This window comes from Pteropus medius, unplaced genomic scaffold (genome assembly GCF_902729225.1).
Source record: "Pteropus medius unplaced genomic scaffold, Ma_sr-lr_union100, whole genome shotgun sequence".
NCBI lineage: Eukaryota > Metazoa > Chordata > Mammalia > Chiroptera > Pteropodidae > Pteropus > Pteropus medius.
In genome coordinates this window covers 31,747,960-31,767,398 of record NW_024355205.1, presented here as the reverse complement: position 1 = coordinate 31,767,398, position 19,439 = coordinate 31,747,960, and the positions used below count along the sequence as shown (strand labels likewise).

General features: G+C 49.5%; 1 protein-coding gene across 12 annotated transcripts in view; it reads right to left on the bottom strand.

Annotated features, from left to right (window-relative positions):
* Positions 1-19,439, bottom strand: part of ITSN1 (intersectin 1) — a 180,539-nt gene that overhangs the window by 38,085 nt on the left and 123,015 nt on the right. For 9 of the 12 annotated variants that reach the window (XM_039857557.1, XM_039857552.1, XM_039857560.1 and 6 more), the window contains 4 exons: positions 18,409-18,454; positions 15,935-16,056; positions 13,996-14,113; positions 12,167-12,358 (listed from right to left, as the gene is read on the bottom strand). In XM_039857557.1, coding sequence (XP_039713491.1) covers positions 12,167-12,358; positions 13,996-14,113; positions 15,935-16,056; positions 18,409-18,454 — 478 coding nt within the window. Of the gene's footprint in view, positions 1-10,996; positions 11,807-12,166; positions 12,359-13,995; positions 14,114-15,934; positions 16,057-18,408; positions 18,455-19,439 lie in introns of those variants that run through there. The other 3 variants (XM_039857563.1, XM_039857564.1, XM_039857561.1) reach the window with 3 other exon arrangements.

Sequence of the window (19,439 nt, the reverse complement as noted above, 5' to 3'; positions counted from 1 at the left end):
AAACATTTTTATTGGAATACAAGGAAGGAGGCAGTAGTTTTGATTGGAGGGATTTGGGAATACTTTCCAGAGCAGGAGGGCCTGGAGCTGGACTTCATCCGGCCACTGGCAGGCGGGAGCATCCCAGGAGAGCGGGGGGTAGGAGAGGAGCGTCTGGAGCCCAGGAGATGAGTGAGGAAGAGGGGAGCACATGCTGGGGTAACACGTGTGGTCGAAAACGGCTGCAGCAATAAATCACAAATTCCTACCTGGCCAGGTCATGGTGCGTCATCACGCCCCGGGCCTATCGCTTCTTTAGTGAAAGTTTCTGAGCCAGCCGTGCCCATTGTTCCTGTGCACCCAGGAAATGCCAGGAGTGGTACCCCTCGAGGGCGCACCTCCCCTCAGGAGAGCACGTACTCATATTAACTAGCCTGTAATTCAATGCCCGCCTGGCTTTCTCCCACCCACTGTCATCTTCCTTACGGTCTTTCCCCAATTTCAGAGGCGTAAAAGAAGCTGCAAAACTGTCATTCTCCGAAGCATTTGAGAACTTCTTCCTGGAAACTCCCATCAGTTTGGGCTCAAATAGACTCATAGGAATTCTCTACAGGTTTCTGTCAACACGGGGAGCGAGGAGAGTCACTCTCGAATGTGACCGTGTGCCACCAAATTCCATGTCCTGTGTGAACGCGAACTCATGGGATCCTCTCCAGTAATCCCACCTGCAAGCTATTGCTGTCATTCCCCATTGGACAGACAGGGAAACTGAGGCACGGAGAAGGAAGGTGCCAAAGCCTCAGTTATAAATGGCAGAGGGAGTCCGCCCCCAGACCCCCTGCTCTTAACCGCGTGCCTCTTGCCTTTCCGGAAAGGTGAGGTATTAGTCAGCTCGCGCTGCTGTAACAAAGTTCCATAGACGGGGGCAGCTAAGACGACAGAAAGTTACTGTCTCCGTTCTGGAGGCTGGAAGTCCAAGATCAAGGTCCTGGCAGGCCTGGTTTCTTCTGAGGCCTGTGCCCTTGACTGGCAGATGGCCCCTTCTCTCTGTCCTCACACGGCCTTCCCTCCGCACATGACCCTCCCTGGTACCTCTTTGTGCTCGGATCTCTTAAGAGGACGCCGGTCAGACTGGGTGAGAGCCCACGCTAATGGCTTCCTTCTAACTTCATCGCCCCTTTGAAGGCCCTGTCTCCAAGTACAGTCACATTCTGAGGCACTCGGGGTAAAGCTGGGGGTAACGGCGTCAGCATATGAACGCTGGGGGACACGGTTCAGCCCCGAACAGGTGGGGAAGCACAGTCGAGGAGGCTTCGAACACCGGAGTGAGGCAGCTGTGTTTCCGTCTTGGGGTGCAGAGCCAGGGCCGGCCTTGGCTGTATTTCGCGAGGGCCGCTGTGGCCGTCGCGTGGAGGACGGAGGAAGGCCTGGCCCTCGAGTTCAGCTGCATGTCAGAATCACGTAAGGAACTTTTAAAAAGCCTAGTGTCCCTACTGTACCCCAGGCCGGTCAAATCAGACGGGCCCGGGTGCGACCCAGGCATCCATAATCTGTGACGCTTCCTGGGGTGTCCCACGTGTGACTGAGAGTGAGGACCTCTCCATCGGAAGGAAGGTGAGCAGCACGCCTGGCGTGAGTAGTGAGCGAGAATCGGAATTTATACCCGTCCGGGCGCACGCAGCGCGAGGCTGCCTCCAGCCCAAGGCAGGTCACCCGAGCAATTGGTTCGAAGGGATGTGAGGGCCGTCCATAATCACAGAATCCCGTCCCCCTGCGGCCACCCGTGGCCCGCAGCCCAGAGAACCTCTGACGTTCCCTTCCTGGAGGCCACACTGCCACCACCTGACTCTCTACTCTAGCGCCAGGGCTTAAAAGGTCACTTCACTCAATGCCCTCGTTTCATGCAGGGGATGACGGAGTCCAGAGGTGTACGGTGACTTCCACTATCAGGAGCAGAACCTTCACTTGTGACGTCCTGGGAAATGGAGAATCCCAAAGAAACCAGCAGCTTTTCAAAGGTTGGGCCTGTGGACGGTCCGTACCCATTTCTTTCCTGGTACACTCCTGAGGACGCTGCTGTCCTTGGAGCCTGAGGCTATCGGGGGCTGTAAGGGATGGCCAGGCTGGGTCAAGGCCACCAGGCCTGGGCAACCCAGAGAGGCAGGTGTCCTTCGCATCCCAATGGGACCTTCTTCACAAGGGTCTAAGGACAGCCTGTTCCCCCAGGGTGTCTCCTAACTTGGCGACTGACCTGCTGGAGCACAAGGACAACCTGAGCCTGAGCCTGAGCCTGAGCCTGAGCCGTGCTCAGGCCCTGAAGCTTCCACGGAGCTTCAGACAGAAAACCAAAAACATAAACGCATCGTGTGTAGGATGGTTCGTAAGTTCACGTCCTGTCCCGGGGGCTCCGTACGTGAATTTATCTTTTAAACAACAGTGCCTTCTCACCACGGGTCTCTGTGGAGTTCGGGGCCACACGCAGCAGGGGAGACTGGACACTGGGATGTGTCTTTCTGCAGCCCAGTTGGGGAGGAAGGAGAAAGCCTGTGGGACAACGGGAGGTTAACACAGGACCGTCCACCACAGATGCTTCCTGAGCCACCGCCGTGAGGAGTCACGCTGGGTGACAGGTGGCTGTGTGAGGTGGATGTTGTCCTCCAGTTTATAAACTAATGGGGAGACTGGGCATCAGGTAATAATAAACTACACAAGGGGAGGTACCTCACTATTTATCAGTGCTGTTATTGGTGGGTCCTAATGGGATGCGGCCTTGTCCCCAAGGAGCCCGCAGTCTAATTAGGGCACTAAGAGTGCCTCTGAGTCCGTGCATCGGTCTGTCCACTCGCGTTTATTTATGACCGGTAACTGGGACTTTGGCAAGGAGCTGAGTCAGGGCGGTCAACGGGTTTGTCCAGACGGCAACGAACGGGGGAGGAGTGAGGGTGGGCGCGGAGCGGGGCAGGTCCGCCGGGGGCTTCGATTTGCCACAGGAATCCTGGGGAGGCGGTGGGGAGGCTGGTGACGGAGGAGAGTCTGGCTGGGTCAGACCCGAGAGGCAGGGCGGTACGGGTCCGTGCACCGTCTCCCCCTGGATGCGCACGTACGCGAAGCCCTGGGAGGAAGACGAGGCTCCGGGGCGGGGGTGAGTCATGGTCCTCTAAGTGGGGTGAAGGCCCCACGTCCACGCCGTCGGCTCACCCTCACTTCCTCCCCAGCGTGGGTCCCGGCTGCCACGGGGAGGACCGGTGATTCAAGTGGACCTTTCCATCACGTGGTTGGAGGTCAGAGGAGACAGGTTTCAAGGGGGCCAGTGAAATCCACTGGGGCAGCAGAAGCCGAGACTTCTGTGGGAGGTCATCGCAGCGACTCGAAGGCTGGCCAGGGGGCTGGGGACCATTTCTGTAAGGAGCCCTGCCTGGGACTTCGCCTCCTCACACATTGGCGTCCCCTCCTGCCAGCTACAGAGAGGCCCACGGCCCCTGCATCTGCCACATGTTTCGATGCTGGAAACGGCAAGGTTTTTAGTTGACAGTAGCCACCTATCGGTGGTCCCGTCAGTGACTCAGAAAGGAAGGCCCTGGAAGAGAAGCTTCCGTGCGTGAAGGCTGGGCTGTGCTACCAATTGAGCACAAACAGGTATGAATGGGGGCGGGGGGGGGGGTGGCTGCCGATGGCAGGAGAAGGGAGCAATTCAAGCAGGGCCTCGCCGACCGACTACCAGATTTTAGGTCTTTATCCCACGGGGACCGGGATCTTCCTGGATAATTTTAAGCGGAAGCAGTTGGGTTTGAAAAGAACTCTCTGCCCTTGGTGCAGAGAGGCGAGTGCGGAGCAGAGACCAGCTGGAAGGCTGGTCCGTCCCAACGGGAGGGGCAGAAAAACTCGTTCACCTCAGGGCCTTTGCACGTGCTGTCCTGTCCATCGGGCTTAGAACCCTCTTCCCCTTGATCTTCACACACAGACGCCCTCTCTGCAGTCAGATCTCCGTTCCCATGTCACCTCTCCAGAGAGGACTTCCTGGGCTGTGGGGGGCACCCCATCGGGCACAGCCCTGACCCTGTCTCATTTTCATCCACCGCTAGCGGAAATGACTTTGCTTCTGTCTCCTGGTGGTCTCTCTCGGCTCCCACGAGTCTCAGGAGAGCAGATGCCTTGTCCGCTCCCACTCTGTTGAGCATAGCCCTAGAGCCTGGTTCTGGATTTCTCAGCCACGACTCCCAGGAAAAAGAGCTGCTTGCTGGGGAAACATGGGCCCCTCCCGGATGCACAGGCAATTCCAAGTCTTTGACACAGCGTGGGGACGGTGTGGGGGAGCAGGAGAGAGCTGGCAGAGGTACATCTGCCCCTTGAGGATGGGATGGGGTGAAGGTTCCTACCAGCGGCCACATGAGTGGACGGCCGTAACTGAGGATTCTGATGTAGGGGCCTTCCCACAGGGGCCTCGGAACTCCAAGGTAACACCCCAGAGAGGAGAGGGGGCATCCTGGCTTTGCCCCGTCTGCTAGGGCAGACTGTAGGGCTCACACGCTGCTGGAGGTCCGGCAAACGGCAGAGGCGTCCAAAGCCCAGAGCTCTAGACCTTGGGAGGCATTCAGAGTGGACAAAGCAGGGCAGGTGAGAATGAGCCTCCCAGCCTCTAAGGATGCTGGGCTGGCTGCTCTGGAGACGCGCTTCAGGGAAGCACCCCCTAGTGACACACGTCCCTTATCCGAGCTGCATGGCTGCTTTAAAAAGAAAACAAAAGCGAGCTTCTGGCATGCTGGGGGCTGAACATTCTAGTCTTTGCTGGCAAGAGAACACAAGGCCACAGAATGCAGTGATGAGAAATAAAGGGCCCAGTGAGTCAATGCATCTGTGATAAGTTTATTGTGGAGCGCTGCACGGGCCTGCCAGCCCGGTCCACAGACATGACATTTAAAAGCCTAGCACATTCCATTCGCTCTGTCGGCCTCCCCACCGCCAGCCGTGTGAAACATGGGGCACTTTCTCCCCACCCGCCAAGACTCCACGGCCGCAAGTCCGGAGTGTCACTGCGCATTTTAGGGAGCATGGAAAGGTGTGTGAAAAAGCTTTGACACAGGTGGGCCTCCTGCTAACAGAGAAGAGGGGGCCTTGACTTATGCACAAATGAATGGGATGTCTGAAGGTTTTAAGGGAAGCTGTCCCATCTCTTCTCTCTGAAACCCCTAATCTGCAAAAGCCCGTTTTTGAAGAGTCCTAAAATGCACACAACCTACGTGCTGTCCGGGTTTAATGCAAGAAAACAGGAAGCCAGTTAAGTGGATTCCATCATGCTCACTGACCAAGCACAAATGTCTTTTCTCTCCAGCAACACCAACAACAAGGCGAACACCTATCGGGGGCTCACTGTCTGCTAGGTGTTATTATTATATCTTCACACATAAATGAGGCGACTGAAGCACAAAGAGGTTAAGCGACTTGCCCATGAACACATACCTAGTACGTGGCCGAGCTGGGATCTGAACCCCTGCTCCAAACGCCATCTCATTTTGCCTCCTGGCCTCGGTGAGGGCCCAGCATATTTCCCTCCCTTACTCTCCACTAACTATCTACCTCTAGGAAAATGAAAGGTTCCAAATTGTTAAGAGAATGGAGTCAAACATTACACTGAGCCTGTGGATAAGCTGTGTTGTTATGTATGGCATCGTGTTTTTCTGGCAGAGGCGGGAATGAAAATGGAGAAGCTATAGCAACAGCCGTTCTTAGGTTGGCATGGAGCAGGGCGTCTGGCAAGCCTGCATCTTTGGAAAACCCGCCTGCAGCTGGGGTGAGAGGGACGAAAGGTTGGGGGCCCCCTGTGCCTTGAGCGTGTGCATGGAGAAGGGGCAGGGAGGTGCTGGAAGCCTCACCACACTCCCCCAGCAACCCTAGCAGGAGCGAAGAGGAATCCACTCTCCACCTTGGCACAAATACAGTCACCGATTATGTGGAGGTGGTGGCTCCGCGGCCCCTGCACAGATGGGGCTGTTCTTCGCAAACGGAACGACGTGAAAGAGGACAGGCCAGGCAGGTGGCAGGGCGGGGCGGGGCGGGGGCTGGGGCTGCCTTGAGAACGTCGCTTAGCTCCCGGACCCTGCGCGTTCCCAGCTATCCAAGGCAGGCCTGGTGCCCAATGCGCTCCAACGTCTCAAGTCCATCGAATGATCCGCGGGGATCACCTCTCCCTGCTCCCCAGTGGGGCCTGAATGCCACAAAGAGGATCAGGCGCATGCCTGTGTTTGACACAGACCGAGAGGGGAAGGGACAGCATGGGACGTGAAAGGAGAATCAAGTTGTTCAATACTCTGAGCGAAACAGCTTCCTCAATGAAAAATGGCGGATCAAAAACGCCTGTCCCCCATGGAGGCAACCGAAGTGTCCTACGATAGATGATGGGCTAAAGAAGCTGTGGTACATATATATAATGGAATATTACTCAGCCATAAGAAGAGATGAAATACTGCCATTTGCGACAACATGGATGAACCTTGAGATAATCATGCTAAGCGAAATAAGCCAGACAGAAAATAAGTTGAAAATCACATGATATCACTTATATGTGGGATATAAACCTAAAAGCAACAAATGAACAGGGCAGAGACTCACGGACGTGGACAATAGAGTAGTGGTAACCAGAGGGGAGGGAGTGGGAGGAGGGGGCAGGTAGATGGAGTAAAGGGGGTCAAATATGTGGTGACAGAAAGAAATCTAACTATGGGAGGTGAACGCACAGTGTAAATATATACATGCCTTACTGTTAAAGTGTACAGCTGAAACTTATTAGATTTCCTTAACCAATGTCACCATAAAAAAGTAAATAAATATTAAAAAAATTTTTTTTAAAAGCTTTTTCTCTCATGAGTCAGAAAGAAACAACATTAAGAGAAGGATCCATCTGACATGATGGGCTAAGTCAAAGGAAGGGACACTTCCTCTTTTGAGGCTTGCAACATCACTCTGACACCATGTGCCAAGCAGATGTGGAAAGGGCAGCTGTCTGCCTCTGCCAGAATCTTCTACAGAGTGATATTCATCTGCCTGCTCTACCGCAACCTCACCATTCAACTTACTGTTACCAAGCTAGAGATGTAGGAGTTTAAGTCGCCTATAAATTACTGTGTCTGTCTGTCTGTCTGTCTCTCTCTCTCTCACACACACACACACACACGGCCTGTTAACATAAAGCAACGTGGTGGCTTAACAGCAAGTTCAACTGACAATTTTATAGCTGATTCTAATGTTTTACAAACAAAATCTTAAATTTCTGTGACTCAAGTTATATCATTTAAAAATGCCTGGGGAGTTTCCCATTTAAAGGCTGGACCTTCCTGAGAGGTGATGGAAACCTTTGATATGGAATAACTGCATGCCAGGGAACGTTCCAGAAGTCTGGTATGAGTTTTCTTAAAGAAAGGCCCAAGAGAATGTGGGCTGAAGTGAAATACTCACATAGAGCTAGCCTGATCTTTGATCTTATTATGTTTCCCTATCCTACCAGATCCAAAAAAATCAGATTTTTGAAGAAGGGGTTATTTTTCTTTCTGTGCATTTTGGGACCGCTGGCATTCAATGCAGTTTCCATAAAAAATGCTCTTGGGTATTTTTGGAACTAAAAAGAATGAATAGAATTAACTTATAATTTTTGCTAGAAGGAAAAATGAATATTCACTTTCAGAAACGACCTTCAATTTGCCAGAAACAGGACGGACGGCGACTGTGAGGCCTGTCCTGCAGCTGAGATCTGGGTGGCCGCTCCTCCCTCCCCGTGCTGGAGTGGAGACCTGGCTCAGATGATGATGGTGACGCCCTCGATCCTCCACCTCCCACAGAGCCCAGGTGAGCGAGCACGAGACCCCAGGAACAGCCCATTCCGGGGGTACTGCTGCTGGGGGGAAGCTCACATCTCCAGGGAGAGGAAACTGGGGACATCTCGGTTTCGTCTCTGAGGGTGATGCAGCGTGTGCCACGAACTGGAACTCCGGAGCTGTCTTCACATTCATTAATCACGCGACCTACTCCTTCCACAGGCATTTTTAGGCACCTAACCTGCAGTGTGCCGGGCGATCACAGTGTATTAGGTCGAACCACGTGAAATTGCAGTTTTATAGGTAAGAAACAGGAATACCGGCAATTTCCTACGGTTAAACCTACTGCTACTCGGGAGACGTTCCTGAGCTAGTGTTACTAGGGTTCCTCCCGATGGCGTCACAGAAGGCGCAGCGAGCCCAGTCGCCATTTGCCAAGGGCATCCGGGTCTGCCCGGTCCTTGCAGAGGCTGGATACGTTTCCACCACACGCCGATGGCGTAATGCTCTGTGACTTTAGAGGAATGGATCCTTGCTTTAGGTCAGCTTCTCCCAGACACCCTCTGATGCAGAGGAAGGCTGGGGCCGGGGCCCCCTCGCTCCTTTCCTGAGCTCTCTGGGCCCTGTTCTGCAGTATGGAGAGGTGGCCGGCCTTAGGCAAGCAATTCCAAACTGCAAAGGGAAGGCAAGCTCAGGTGTTCTCTTCTTGTCCACATGCCACTGGAGTGAAACGGTACCCAAAGTTCAGTGGCAAAGGTGCTCACTGATGTCTTTAAACTCTGTGGCCAAAGAAGATAATCCAGTACTCTTCACTAATTTAATTCAAAGTTAGGGTGCTCGCTCTCCACTGTATTCAAAATTTTGTTAGCCAGATTCTCTGGCGACATGACGAAGGTCATTTAATCTCATGCCAAATTGCCCAGTAGGAGGAATAACCGAGAAGATCAAGTTTAATACAGGAAACCAAGGTTCTGGGACACTTTCACGCTACAGATGTTTGGTGTGCACACGTTAAATGATTACATTTGCTCAACAGTAGTTTCCAGAACCACCTCAGCAGCCACCGACAGGGCAACCTCTTTGGCCATGAGCAACCTGGTGAACATCGACCACAGCTCCTCAGCCTCGGTACTGGTGACATCTGCGGCTGGAGAAGTGTTTGCCGTGGGGGACTGTCTTTAGCATTGTCAGATGTCGAGCAGCATCTCTGGCCTCTACTCACTAGATGCCCGTAGCCTTCCTCTCTGGTTAGTTGCGAGGCACTAACTAGGTCCGAGGGCTCTTCTACAACCAAATGCAAGCTGAATGATCTGTGAGTGGGGAGAGTGGTTTCCTGGGGGCAGGACCCGTGTCGGCTTCTCCAACCCCGAGGAATGATCTAGAGAGAGGGTACTATCGAGAGAAGGAGTTATACAGAGTATTAGGGCGTATTACCCACCTTGACAATTGTATCCCTTCCAGCCAAACTCAAGGTTGAAGAAACACTGGTTTATCCAGGTAAAGAGGTCTCGGGCAAGAGATGGGCTTCTGGCCTCGGTCATCGCTCCACAAGGGAGAGGGTTAGGGGAACAGTGACAGAGATCTCTCTACCCACCTCTGGGCCTTTGCATGACACCTCTGCCTAGAATAGCCACTTCTCTTCCCAGCTTCATCCGGAGCCTAGTTATCCTTCAAGTCTGAGCAGAAATATCACTTTCTCCTAAAAGGGCTCTGGTCTCTCCCTGACACCACCCTCCCTGCACACAACTTCCCACCTTAACTCACACGCACCACACGTTGGTATATACTGCAACTCTGGTTTTCTGCTGGTTGCCCCCATTCCGCACGAACCCCATGAGGGCAGGGACCCTGTCCCTACTGGCTGAGCCACATGCTCACCCCAGAACCCCGCCAAGTGTCGGATCCGTCGCCACAGCTACGGATCTCTCCCCACAAACATTTTCTGTATTCCACTGAATGGCAGGGGGAGGGCCAATGGCGAAGTTCATGGGTGGAAATCTAGCACGTGGTCACCGCATCAAACAGTTTCATCAATGTGTGCACTGGATCACCGTTGCCAAGGCGACAGGATTGGAGTGTGCGAGGCAGAACAGGTGGCGACAAGGACGGAAGGGGTGAAGGTTTCCATCTTCACCCACGTATGTTTTAGATGTTCGACAAACCCTCATTATGATACACCTGTTAGACCAATGTTTTGTACCCCGAGTCAAATCACATACCTGTCAGTGTATCAATAATATAAACCAAAAGCCCAATGAGACAGTTCTGTTCTTCAAATCCAGTATCCTAAGGGGGCGATAGCTTACGTATTGATCAGGGAGGGGTGGGTAGCAAGGTGAGGGGGAGGGCCGTTCCAAGAAGACTCAGTGAGGACCTCATGGTGTCTGCGTTTCAGAGCACAGGTCGTGATCAGCACGTGGGCAGCGGGCCACCTCTCGACATCTAATCTGTGGTTCCCCATCGCCACTGCCAGGTTCCAACATCAAGAACACAGAGACATTTCCGTCTAACTTTTATATGAAGAATTTAATTATCTATACACGTAACTAATTCAGAAGGTTGTATTACAGTTGTTAAAGCCGCAGGTTTATATATTTATATATTTTACATTCATATCCATGAAAACACCAAAGCCGCGCGCGAACAAGGACGAGCAGTCCCCGTTCCCGGCACACGTGAGTGGCGGGGACCGCTACACAATTGCCAGCACAGGGTCTCCAAAGGCGGAGACGTGGAAACAGAAGGTCACCACAGGTGAAAAACTCATTAGTAGAACTGCCAGATTGTGCGCGAGGCTTCCCCCACCCCGTTTCCTGTGCTGTCAGCGACGGGCGTTTTTATTGAGAGCTTCCGACGAGTGTTTAAAAGACAAACATGGCTTCAGCTACAACACGTCTAACACATAAACGGACCGTGAGCTCCATTTCATATTAATCTGTAGAAATTCCACAGTCTAGTTAAAAAATGTAAACATCGAAAATTAATTGCAGGGAGACTTCTATACATTCTTTCTTGTCAAGAAAATTACTTGTTCAAAATATGTCATTCCATGAAAAGTAACTGGAATAAAACTTCATGTAACAGAGACTAAAAAGAGACCGTAGATATTGTTGATCATAACAACCTCGATGGTGTTGTCTATTGATTTATGGCATGAAAACACGCAAAATTAAAAACCCAAAACAGAAAACACCAACTCAACCAGATAAATCTGAGACTGAACAAAAACACAGGTGCTTTCTCATGTGGCTACAAGGTCACTGTGCAAAATAAAATTAACGCGACGTGATTAGGGCATCGTACAAGGTAAACAGCATTTGCCACGGAAGGAACTAATTTCTTATGTACAGGATGTATTGTTACATGCTCAACAAGGTACATCTGAAACACACAAACAGGCACAAAACACCTTCTGTTTAATTGGGCTCGTTCTACACGTCTTTAAAACAGATAAACTGCACTCCTCTGTACTTCCACAGTAGGGGGAAAATCCAAACTACACAATTGAGTTGGTAATACTGGATAAAATGAAAAAGTACATCAAGTCTCAGATTTATGGACATTTGGAACATTTCAATAGCACATGCAGCATTCCTTGATAGTGGGTCTTTTTGCAAAACCAAAATAGCAAAGAAGTAATTTATTTATTTATTTTATTAAAAGGCTAAAATATGTATTTAAAAATAATTTTTAAAACTATTGAAAGCACCTGTGCAAAGGTGGGGGGAAGTCAATTTGAGTCACTAGGAAAGCCACAAAAGGACCCACTACCCTGTGTATTTTTGTAATTTTTGCTTCTGTCTCTGCAAGTAATAACTCAACATTGCCATCACATGCGACTAAGGTAAAATGAGGTAAACTGCTCTGCAGTGAGTTCTTCTACTCAGAAGGCAGTAGGTGATCATGCTGGAAGTCACATGATCAAGGCTGCATCTCCCATCATCCCTCTGGGCAGTGATATGGGATAGTGGGTCTCTTTGAGGACTTTCAAGCCTGAGGGGGGGATGGACAACATATGATTCCTAGAAAAAGGAGGAAAACAACACATAAGCAAAACAAAACATGAGCAAAATTCAAGCTAGGAAAATGAGTCGGGCATGTAAACAGCATGGTGCCAAAATGATTCAAAAACAAAAAAAAAAAAAAAAAGGAAAAAAGGGGAGGAGGGGACATGCTACAGAAGGAATGAAAAAAAAGGAAAAAAAAAAAAAAACAACCCCACGAGATAAAGTCTTGCATTACAGAAGGTCTTCAAAGAGACGGGTGCGAATGCAGCAGGTGTAGCTTTAAGTTCTGCAAACAGCTCGGCAGAATCAGAGCAACGCTGCATGTTTCACCGTAAGATACCAGAGAGGAGAGGCGGCAGGGCCCCGGGCACTTACATTGCTGGCTTGGGTCCATGTCTGTGGTCAGCTTCACATAATTGGACGGGAAGAGCCCCACTTGTCCATTGACTTCTCCTTTCCACCAGTCGGGGTCCTCCTTGTTGAGGACGTTGATAATCTGGCCCTTGCTGAAGGCCAGTTCGTCATCGTTCTGGGCGGTGTAATCGTACATCCCGATCACCTGGCACACTGCAGGAGACAGGGCCGGGTGAGCGGCTGCACGTCTGCGCACAGCACGTGGCACAGGCAACGCGGGGGTCATTAGGTATTCTCATGTGTTCTTTCTGTCCTTTCCGAAGAGGGAGGCGCTCTGACGGACTTTGTATAGTGTGGGCGACAGAGGGAGATGAAGGAGCGAAAACCAAGACATCGCGCCTAAGGCTTTAGGTTTTACAACATCTTCCTCTTTTTCCTGTTTACTTGTCAGCAGGTAAGTGAATGCTTCCATGGATTCGTTTCTATTGGAGTGCAGTGGAACTCCTTTCAAATGCTGACTCTGAAAGGTGGGCCCAACTGCACAGGACAGCTGTGTATCATGGAGACTTAACTATCGTTCTTTTTTTTTTTTTTAAGGTGGATGGTAATTATCATTTGACCTCCCCAAATTCCAAATCTTAGTGAAGAGTAAAACCCAAGTGTTTTATTCTGCTGTATCTTTGCATCCCAAAATTCTGTCTCAAAGAAAGAAATGTCCACGTCCCAGAACAAGTTTTCTTTTCTCATTTTCTCTCAAAGCTAAAGGAGATTTCATGGTTTTCATCCCCCGGCATTTTTACACTTCGGGTAAGTCTGTATAGTTAGGTTGTGTCCCCAATTAATCTTTCTTAACCAATCTATACATAGATTTAGGCTTTTCAAATTCTATAGCTAATTCAATCATGTCAGCATATTATTTCTGTGGGTTTCAACCAATGTGATGAAGGGGACAGCGCCAGGCCTCCCCAAGGGAGAGGAGAGCCAGCTGGCACCACACCCCTCTGCCTACACGAAGCCACAGCTCAAGCAAAGGGGCCCAGCTGGGGTCGGGAATGAGTCACGAAGTTTGCCAATCCTTTCACTGCTTGCAAAGCTGCCAAGTTTGAGTCTGATTTCGCTGGGGATGCACAGCACAGACATTTAACCACAGGTACTGGAACGAAAATTCTGCATTTTCCACAAATGCCACCCAAGAATTGGTGGTTTAAAGACGTAAAGCAGAATTCTGCTCCCCTAACCTCACCCATCTCAAATACTACTAAAGCATCTAATGTGGTCTCTTCGATCAGAAAACAGCCAAGCAGCTCAGCTGCAGTGCCCTCTGTCCCTGCTGGTCCTTCAGAAGAGTGTGCGACATCCCGCCCACGAAGCGAAGCCCCTCTGCTCACAGGAAGTGTCGCAGGGGAGCTATTTCAGTGTTCAGTGAGCAGCGCGCCACAACCGACAGACCCCCGTGGCCTCCAGCTCGATCTCCTGACCTATTGAGACCCCGGCCATTTATTTTTAGAAGCCCCTTTTTGTCCCCTCACCCTCTAGCCCAAATCCCAATTTAAACAGCTGGAAGGAAATCAAGAGAAAAAGCTGGCTTTAATGCCACAGCATTCACAACTCCCGAAGGAGAGCTCCAACAAGGGCTCTGTTGTACCCAGCACAGCGAAGCTGCTTAGATATGTGGTCCTTTTGAAAAACATATTCCATATCACATTAGCTGGGTGTCAGTCCCCGCAAGTACGAGAAGCCCTTCGAGCAGATGTGAAAAACAACCTAAGCTACTTCATGAGAAAAACTCAGTGGAAAGAACACACACGACACGAGACCATTTTCCAAGGAGAGACGGCAAAGCTGCTTACCTGCTGGGAGTGCCGTGGGCTTCGGTGGCTCTGTTGGAGTGATTTTGCTTGTCCCGGGGCTTAAAAGTTTTACATAATTAGCAGGGAACCAGCCTATCTGGCGCTTTTTCCCACGTGCCTAATAAAAAAAATAATTTTATTAAAAATGTTAAAAGGTTCATATTCTTTCATGCACGTTTTCTCTGTAACAGAGCACTTACACAAGGTTTACACATAACTGAAAACCAAACGGCAGTCACCATAGAACCTACGGGTTACTATATTACAAAATGAAAACACCACGGCTAAAATTTAAACTGTGGTAGTCATCAGGCAGCAAAGCCTGAAATGTTTCTGCACGAGCCGGATGGTACGAATCACAATTCAGAGTAGAAATCAGTGCATAAAGGATAGAAAACTGCTCATGTAACGCCAGCTCTCAGCTGTTAATTTTAGGTAATGCACGATTACACCTTATGTCAACATTGTATGTGGATTTTAGGAATAATTATAATAGCAGTCGGCACTCGCTGGGTGCTTTTTATGAGCCAGGCCTGTGCTTAGCATCCTAAATGCATTTAGCCGCACAATTCTCAAAGGATAATATGATCACTACTGCCATTTCCCACATAAAGTGAGGCTCAGAACAGTTAAGTGATAGTCCCAAGGGCACAAGCTCGTTCGTAGCACTTGCGTCTGTGCTCTTCTTATGGATGACAGACAACCGTAGTACAAGATGCGCCCATGCAATACCCATAGGACACAAGGAGTCTAAACTTGACATTGTTTTCAAAGACCGCGAGGCCTCCACGCCTCGCTACGGCCACATTTTCCACTTCCATGCCTCTCTCCTTCACTCTGATCTAATTCGACACGTGATCCATTTATTGAGTGTTTACATGCCAGGTGTTGTTGGAAAGGGACAGTGTATGACACAGGGGAACTGACACACACCATCTCCAGAAGCGAGGCTCTGAGTAAAAAAAAAACAGCTGCCTTTAGGGACCCGGGTGGGAGACGTACGTTTGAATCCCCTTCTGTAACTTTTGCATTTTAAACCAGGTGAACATATTACTTATGTCAAAAGTAAGAAAATGAAGTCAAGGGGAAGGAGACTCCCGCCCCCTCCCGCCTGCCACTTCATCGAGGGCACTTCTGGGTCCCTTTCGGAACGCGGATCACATTTCACTTGCCCTGCGGTCTCACAGCTTTCATGCCCTTGGCTCAGGGACGAAAACATCCATTTTCACAGTGACTCCGCCGATGATGGAAGCCGCTCGTTTACAAGCTCCCACATGTGTGCCAGACTCGTACACTGCCACGTGGCTCACGACCCACCATCTGCCCACCCCTGCAGTCTCACGAGGGCAGAACTCGGAGCCCACTGGCTCACTCTTCACTCTCTGGCACGTTATTTTTTAATTAGCTGCCCCATATGCACAGAAAAGTATTGTATTTCTTCAGCTCGCCACAATATAGGCTGTTCCTCTCCTTGACCAAGGTTTGCATGATAAAACGGTGAACTGCGGACACTCACACATGCGCGTGCGCACACACACGGGAACTGAAAATGTTGAGCGGTACAGACGTGGCTTTGAACACACGGAAACCTGTTACCACACCACACTTTATAATACTACTGATGGAAAGCTCTGCCTCCAAAATGCCAGGACACTTAGGATGACTGCGCAGGTGTCCTCGTCATGGACTCTCTCTATCTCAACATTCTCTATCTGACTCGGGAACCAACAGATTTGGATAAATCTTCAAAAGAATCCTTGGCTCTCACAATTCTGCTACTGGCTGTCCGAAGCTGAGCAACCAAATAGAGTCAGGCAATATGGTGTCTGCCTTTCGCTATCCAAATGCAGGATTACTTTGCAATAAAGAAGCGTCCCTTTGAGGTTTTGCATATTCATATTTGGACAGAGAATTTCAAACAAACAGAGAAGACACTAACTTGCAGCTCTCCTTCCCACCATCCACCTGGGTTCTTTTTTCGGATCAAGATCAGCTGACCAGGGGCCAGGGTGAGCTGCTCAGGACCGGTAGCAGTGTAGGAAGCAATAACCTGGGCGATTTCTGAAAAACAAAATCAAACATCGGGGTGCACTGTTACAGTCAGGAGAAGGAAACTCTATGAAGAGACAGCCACCTCCCAGGTCACAGATTAACACCAGCAGAGCCAACCTACTGGGCTTGTTTCCTACTAAATGAAGAAGATCCACTCAATGGAACCCCCCGCCCTCAAAATTTCACGACCTCCATCGCAAATGCGGCGTTCAAGGTCTTGGTCGATCTTCTGGTTCTGCCCAGCCTGCTCTAGGACCCCCTTCTCGGCTCTCATCCACTCATCAACGTCCCTCCACGAACTCTCCTTCCTTCCCCCAATTCCTGCACCTTCTGGCCCAGCCCCTCCCACAATTCCCACGAGCACCCCGATGCCAACACCTGGGCCTCCTTCCCCGCCACCCGCCCTCTGCCCCCACACAGCGCTCAGCACACAGCACACTCAAGGATGGTTAAGTGAATAAAAAACGCAGATGGACTTTTCCATCTGCCAAGTACAGGAGAAAGAGAAATTCTGTCTTCTCAGAAACGGTTGGGAGCGCAGCACTAGCGGATGTACGTGCGGCTTTAGACTCCCGCTCCCACCTGTGAGACCAGTTTCTTTGCAGCTCACAGTCTGAAGGTGACCCCTAAACATCGGGGAGGAACCGTGTCAAGTTTACTTCTTTTTACTTTGAGTTAAAGGAGGAACCTGGAGTTAAGATGGGAATTTTATGCGAGAACAATTTAGCACGGAAAAAATGTGAATAGTCCTGTACTTTTCTTGAATGTGAAAAATCTCATGAGAAAAATTCCAGCAGTACCACGGACCAGGCTCTGGAAAGTACATTTCTCCTGGCACAGGAGGTCGCGTCTGAAAAGACAAAACCCTTCTCTGATAAATTCTGGCATGTCTGCAGCAACTGCTTTCTGAATTTCTAAAGGCAATACAGAACAAACTGTTCTATTCCTCTACACTCTTCCTATCATAACTGTTCTTGAAAGAAAGGATGGAAGAAAGGAGGAACGAAATCGCGAAAGACAGAAAGGAAAGGGGTAAAAAGGCCCCATCCGCTGACGGTATTTCCTGCTTCTCTCTAGAGGGCCATAAGCGGGATCATTCCCCTGTCTGCGGTCAGCACTGGCCACCTTGCTGGGAGCACCAGGCTGTCACAGTGCCGGCCTGGTCCTGCCAGGTGCTTCACAGAGCCCAGGGGAAGCCAGAAAGCGCCCAGTGACACATATGCCTTGGCCCTGCTGACCGCCCCAGCTGGGGAGTCTGTGCCGGGGCAAGAATTCTCCCCCAACACGCCAGGGCCTGGCTCTGGATTCCAAGGGTTTTTGGTCAGTAGAGAGTCCAGATCAGTGACCTATTTGGCCGCAGATACTGCTGCTCCTCAAAGGACCTGGCACGAGCAGCCAGCGATCGGCCCCAACATTCTTCTCTGCCTTTTGTGTCCCTGAGCAGCTCTCTGGTTTCGGTGTAAAATTAAGCCCATCTGGACCCTATGGAATGACAATTCGAAATGCAGATCTCTCACAGTTAAAACAGAGATTGAACCCACGTGATCCAACATCTGAGCATGACTAAAACCCTACGACAACCTGAAAACTCACTTTTCCTTGCCAGGTAAGCCCATTTGGAGCTCAGCACCACACAAAGATACACGGATCCCTCTCCTGGCATAGCAGTGCCTCTTTCGACCTATAATTTCCTCAGGCTATAATAGCAAAAAAGCTCAAATGACCTAGATGAGGAAGACGTGCCATACAAACCATACGATTTCACAACTGCTGCTTCTCTCTTTCATGCTTCTATTTATAGAACATGTGATTTTGTTTAAATTATCGAACACGCTTTGAATTCAGAGAGATGATTATAATTTTGTACCTTCGATGGGTACCTGAGGAAGATGCCCCAACGGCTTCTAAATGAATGGGACCTACACTCTGACAGTGCTTGTTGCTTCTCCGATCTCCACTGTTTACGGCCGAGGACTGAACGTGCCCTCGAGAAAGGAAAAAGGGCTTCCTGAACCTAACGTGAGGATGAAAAAGCAGCAGCTGACCCCAAATCTTACAGCGTCACGTACTACAACTTCCCACCATCTTGCCTGAATTACTCCTTCACGACCCAAGAGAACGGTGTGTTAATATCCCCAGTCCCCACGTGTGAAGCAACGGCCATATTTTATAACCATGTACACATCATTAATGGATTCTCGGGAAAGAATCTACTTCATCCATTCTGAGGGAAGATTCTTTTGTCTTTCTTTTTCTTTTTTTTTTTTTTTTTAGGCTTCTGGCCCTAATAAACAAATATTGGGAGCAACTATCAATTACATTCAAAACATTGAAAAATAAGCATCAGGGTTTGTAACTTACCAGGTTTTTTTCCTAAACTCCCTGTTTTCCCAGCAGTTCCAGAGCCCTTAAAACAGAGCAAAAGGTCTCATTTGCATACTGAAGAGTTTTGGTCATGCAATTTAAAAAACGATTAATGATGACACACACCCGCCAGAGCCCCTGAATCCCTCTCTTCATTCTGGGGAAACACAGTAGCCCTGTAGCTCCTGTGTAAGGATGTGTATCAGGGAAACATGGGACAAAATAAGTACTTTAAAACATGCAGCTTTTACTCTCTTCTCTAGAGAAAAATTAGCAAACGTAGGTGGCACTACAGGATCCCAGAGGGCTCAGGCATTGACTGTGTGTAGCTCGGGCACATGCTGTCCCTGGGTCAAATCAAACAGGAGGCACGATGCTAGGAAGACGATTAGCCTATGTCCTAAACACTAAGCCCTTGCTTTCTGTCCAAATGGTTAATTAAATATTTCACATATAAAAAGTACAGACATTCATGAGCCCAATACCCCGATTTAATACAAGAAAATATTAATATTTGCTACATTTGCTTTAGAGCTTTCTTTAAAAAAAAACAAAAAAAAACAAAAAACCAAAAAACAAAAAAAACAGTACAGTGGCAATTCAAACACCCTCTTCGTCCATTCGCTTCTTTATCCAAAGAGGCAGCCATCCTCCTGGTACCCTTTCCACACAAATCTTACACTGTTTAAACGCTGAATGTTTCTACCAATGCTGGATGCACAATCCATAAAAGCAGAACATACTTTTTTCAACTTTTAAGTGTTCCAAAAGTGCTCTGGGTCGAATTCCTTCATGGATACTCATGGAATTTTAAACCAGCTGAGTAAGCCAACACAGACCTCGAGTTAGGACAGAGGCCAGCTGTAATCTGTCATTACGAAGTGCTTTATTCTGAATTAATTTCATCCTTCAGTCCCTATCTTGCCATAAATTAAGTATTCCAATCATAACAAAACTAACTGAGACTTACTGTAAGAATAAAAATATGTAATTCATCTACCAGGCACACAACTTATCATAGTCCTTTT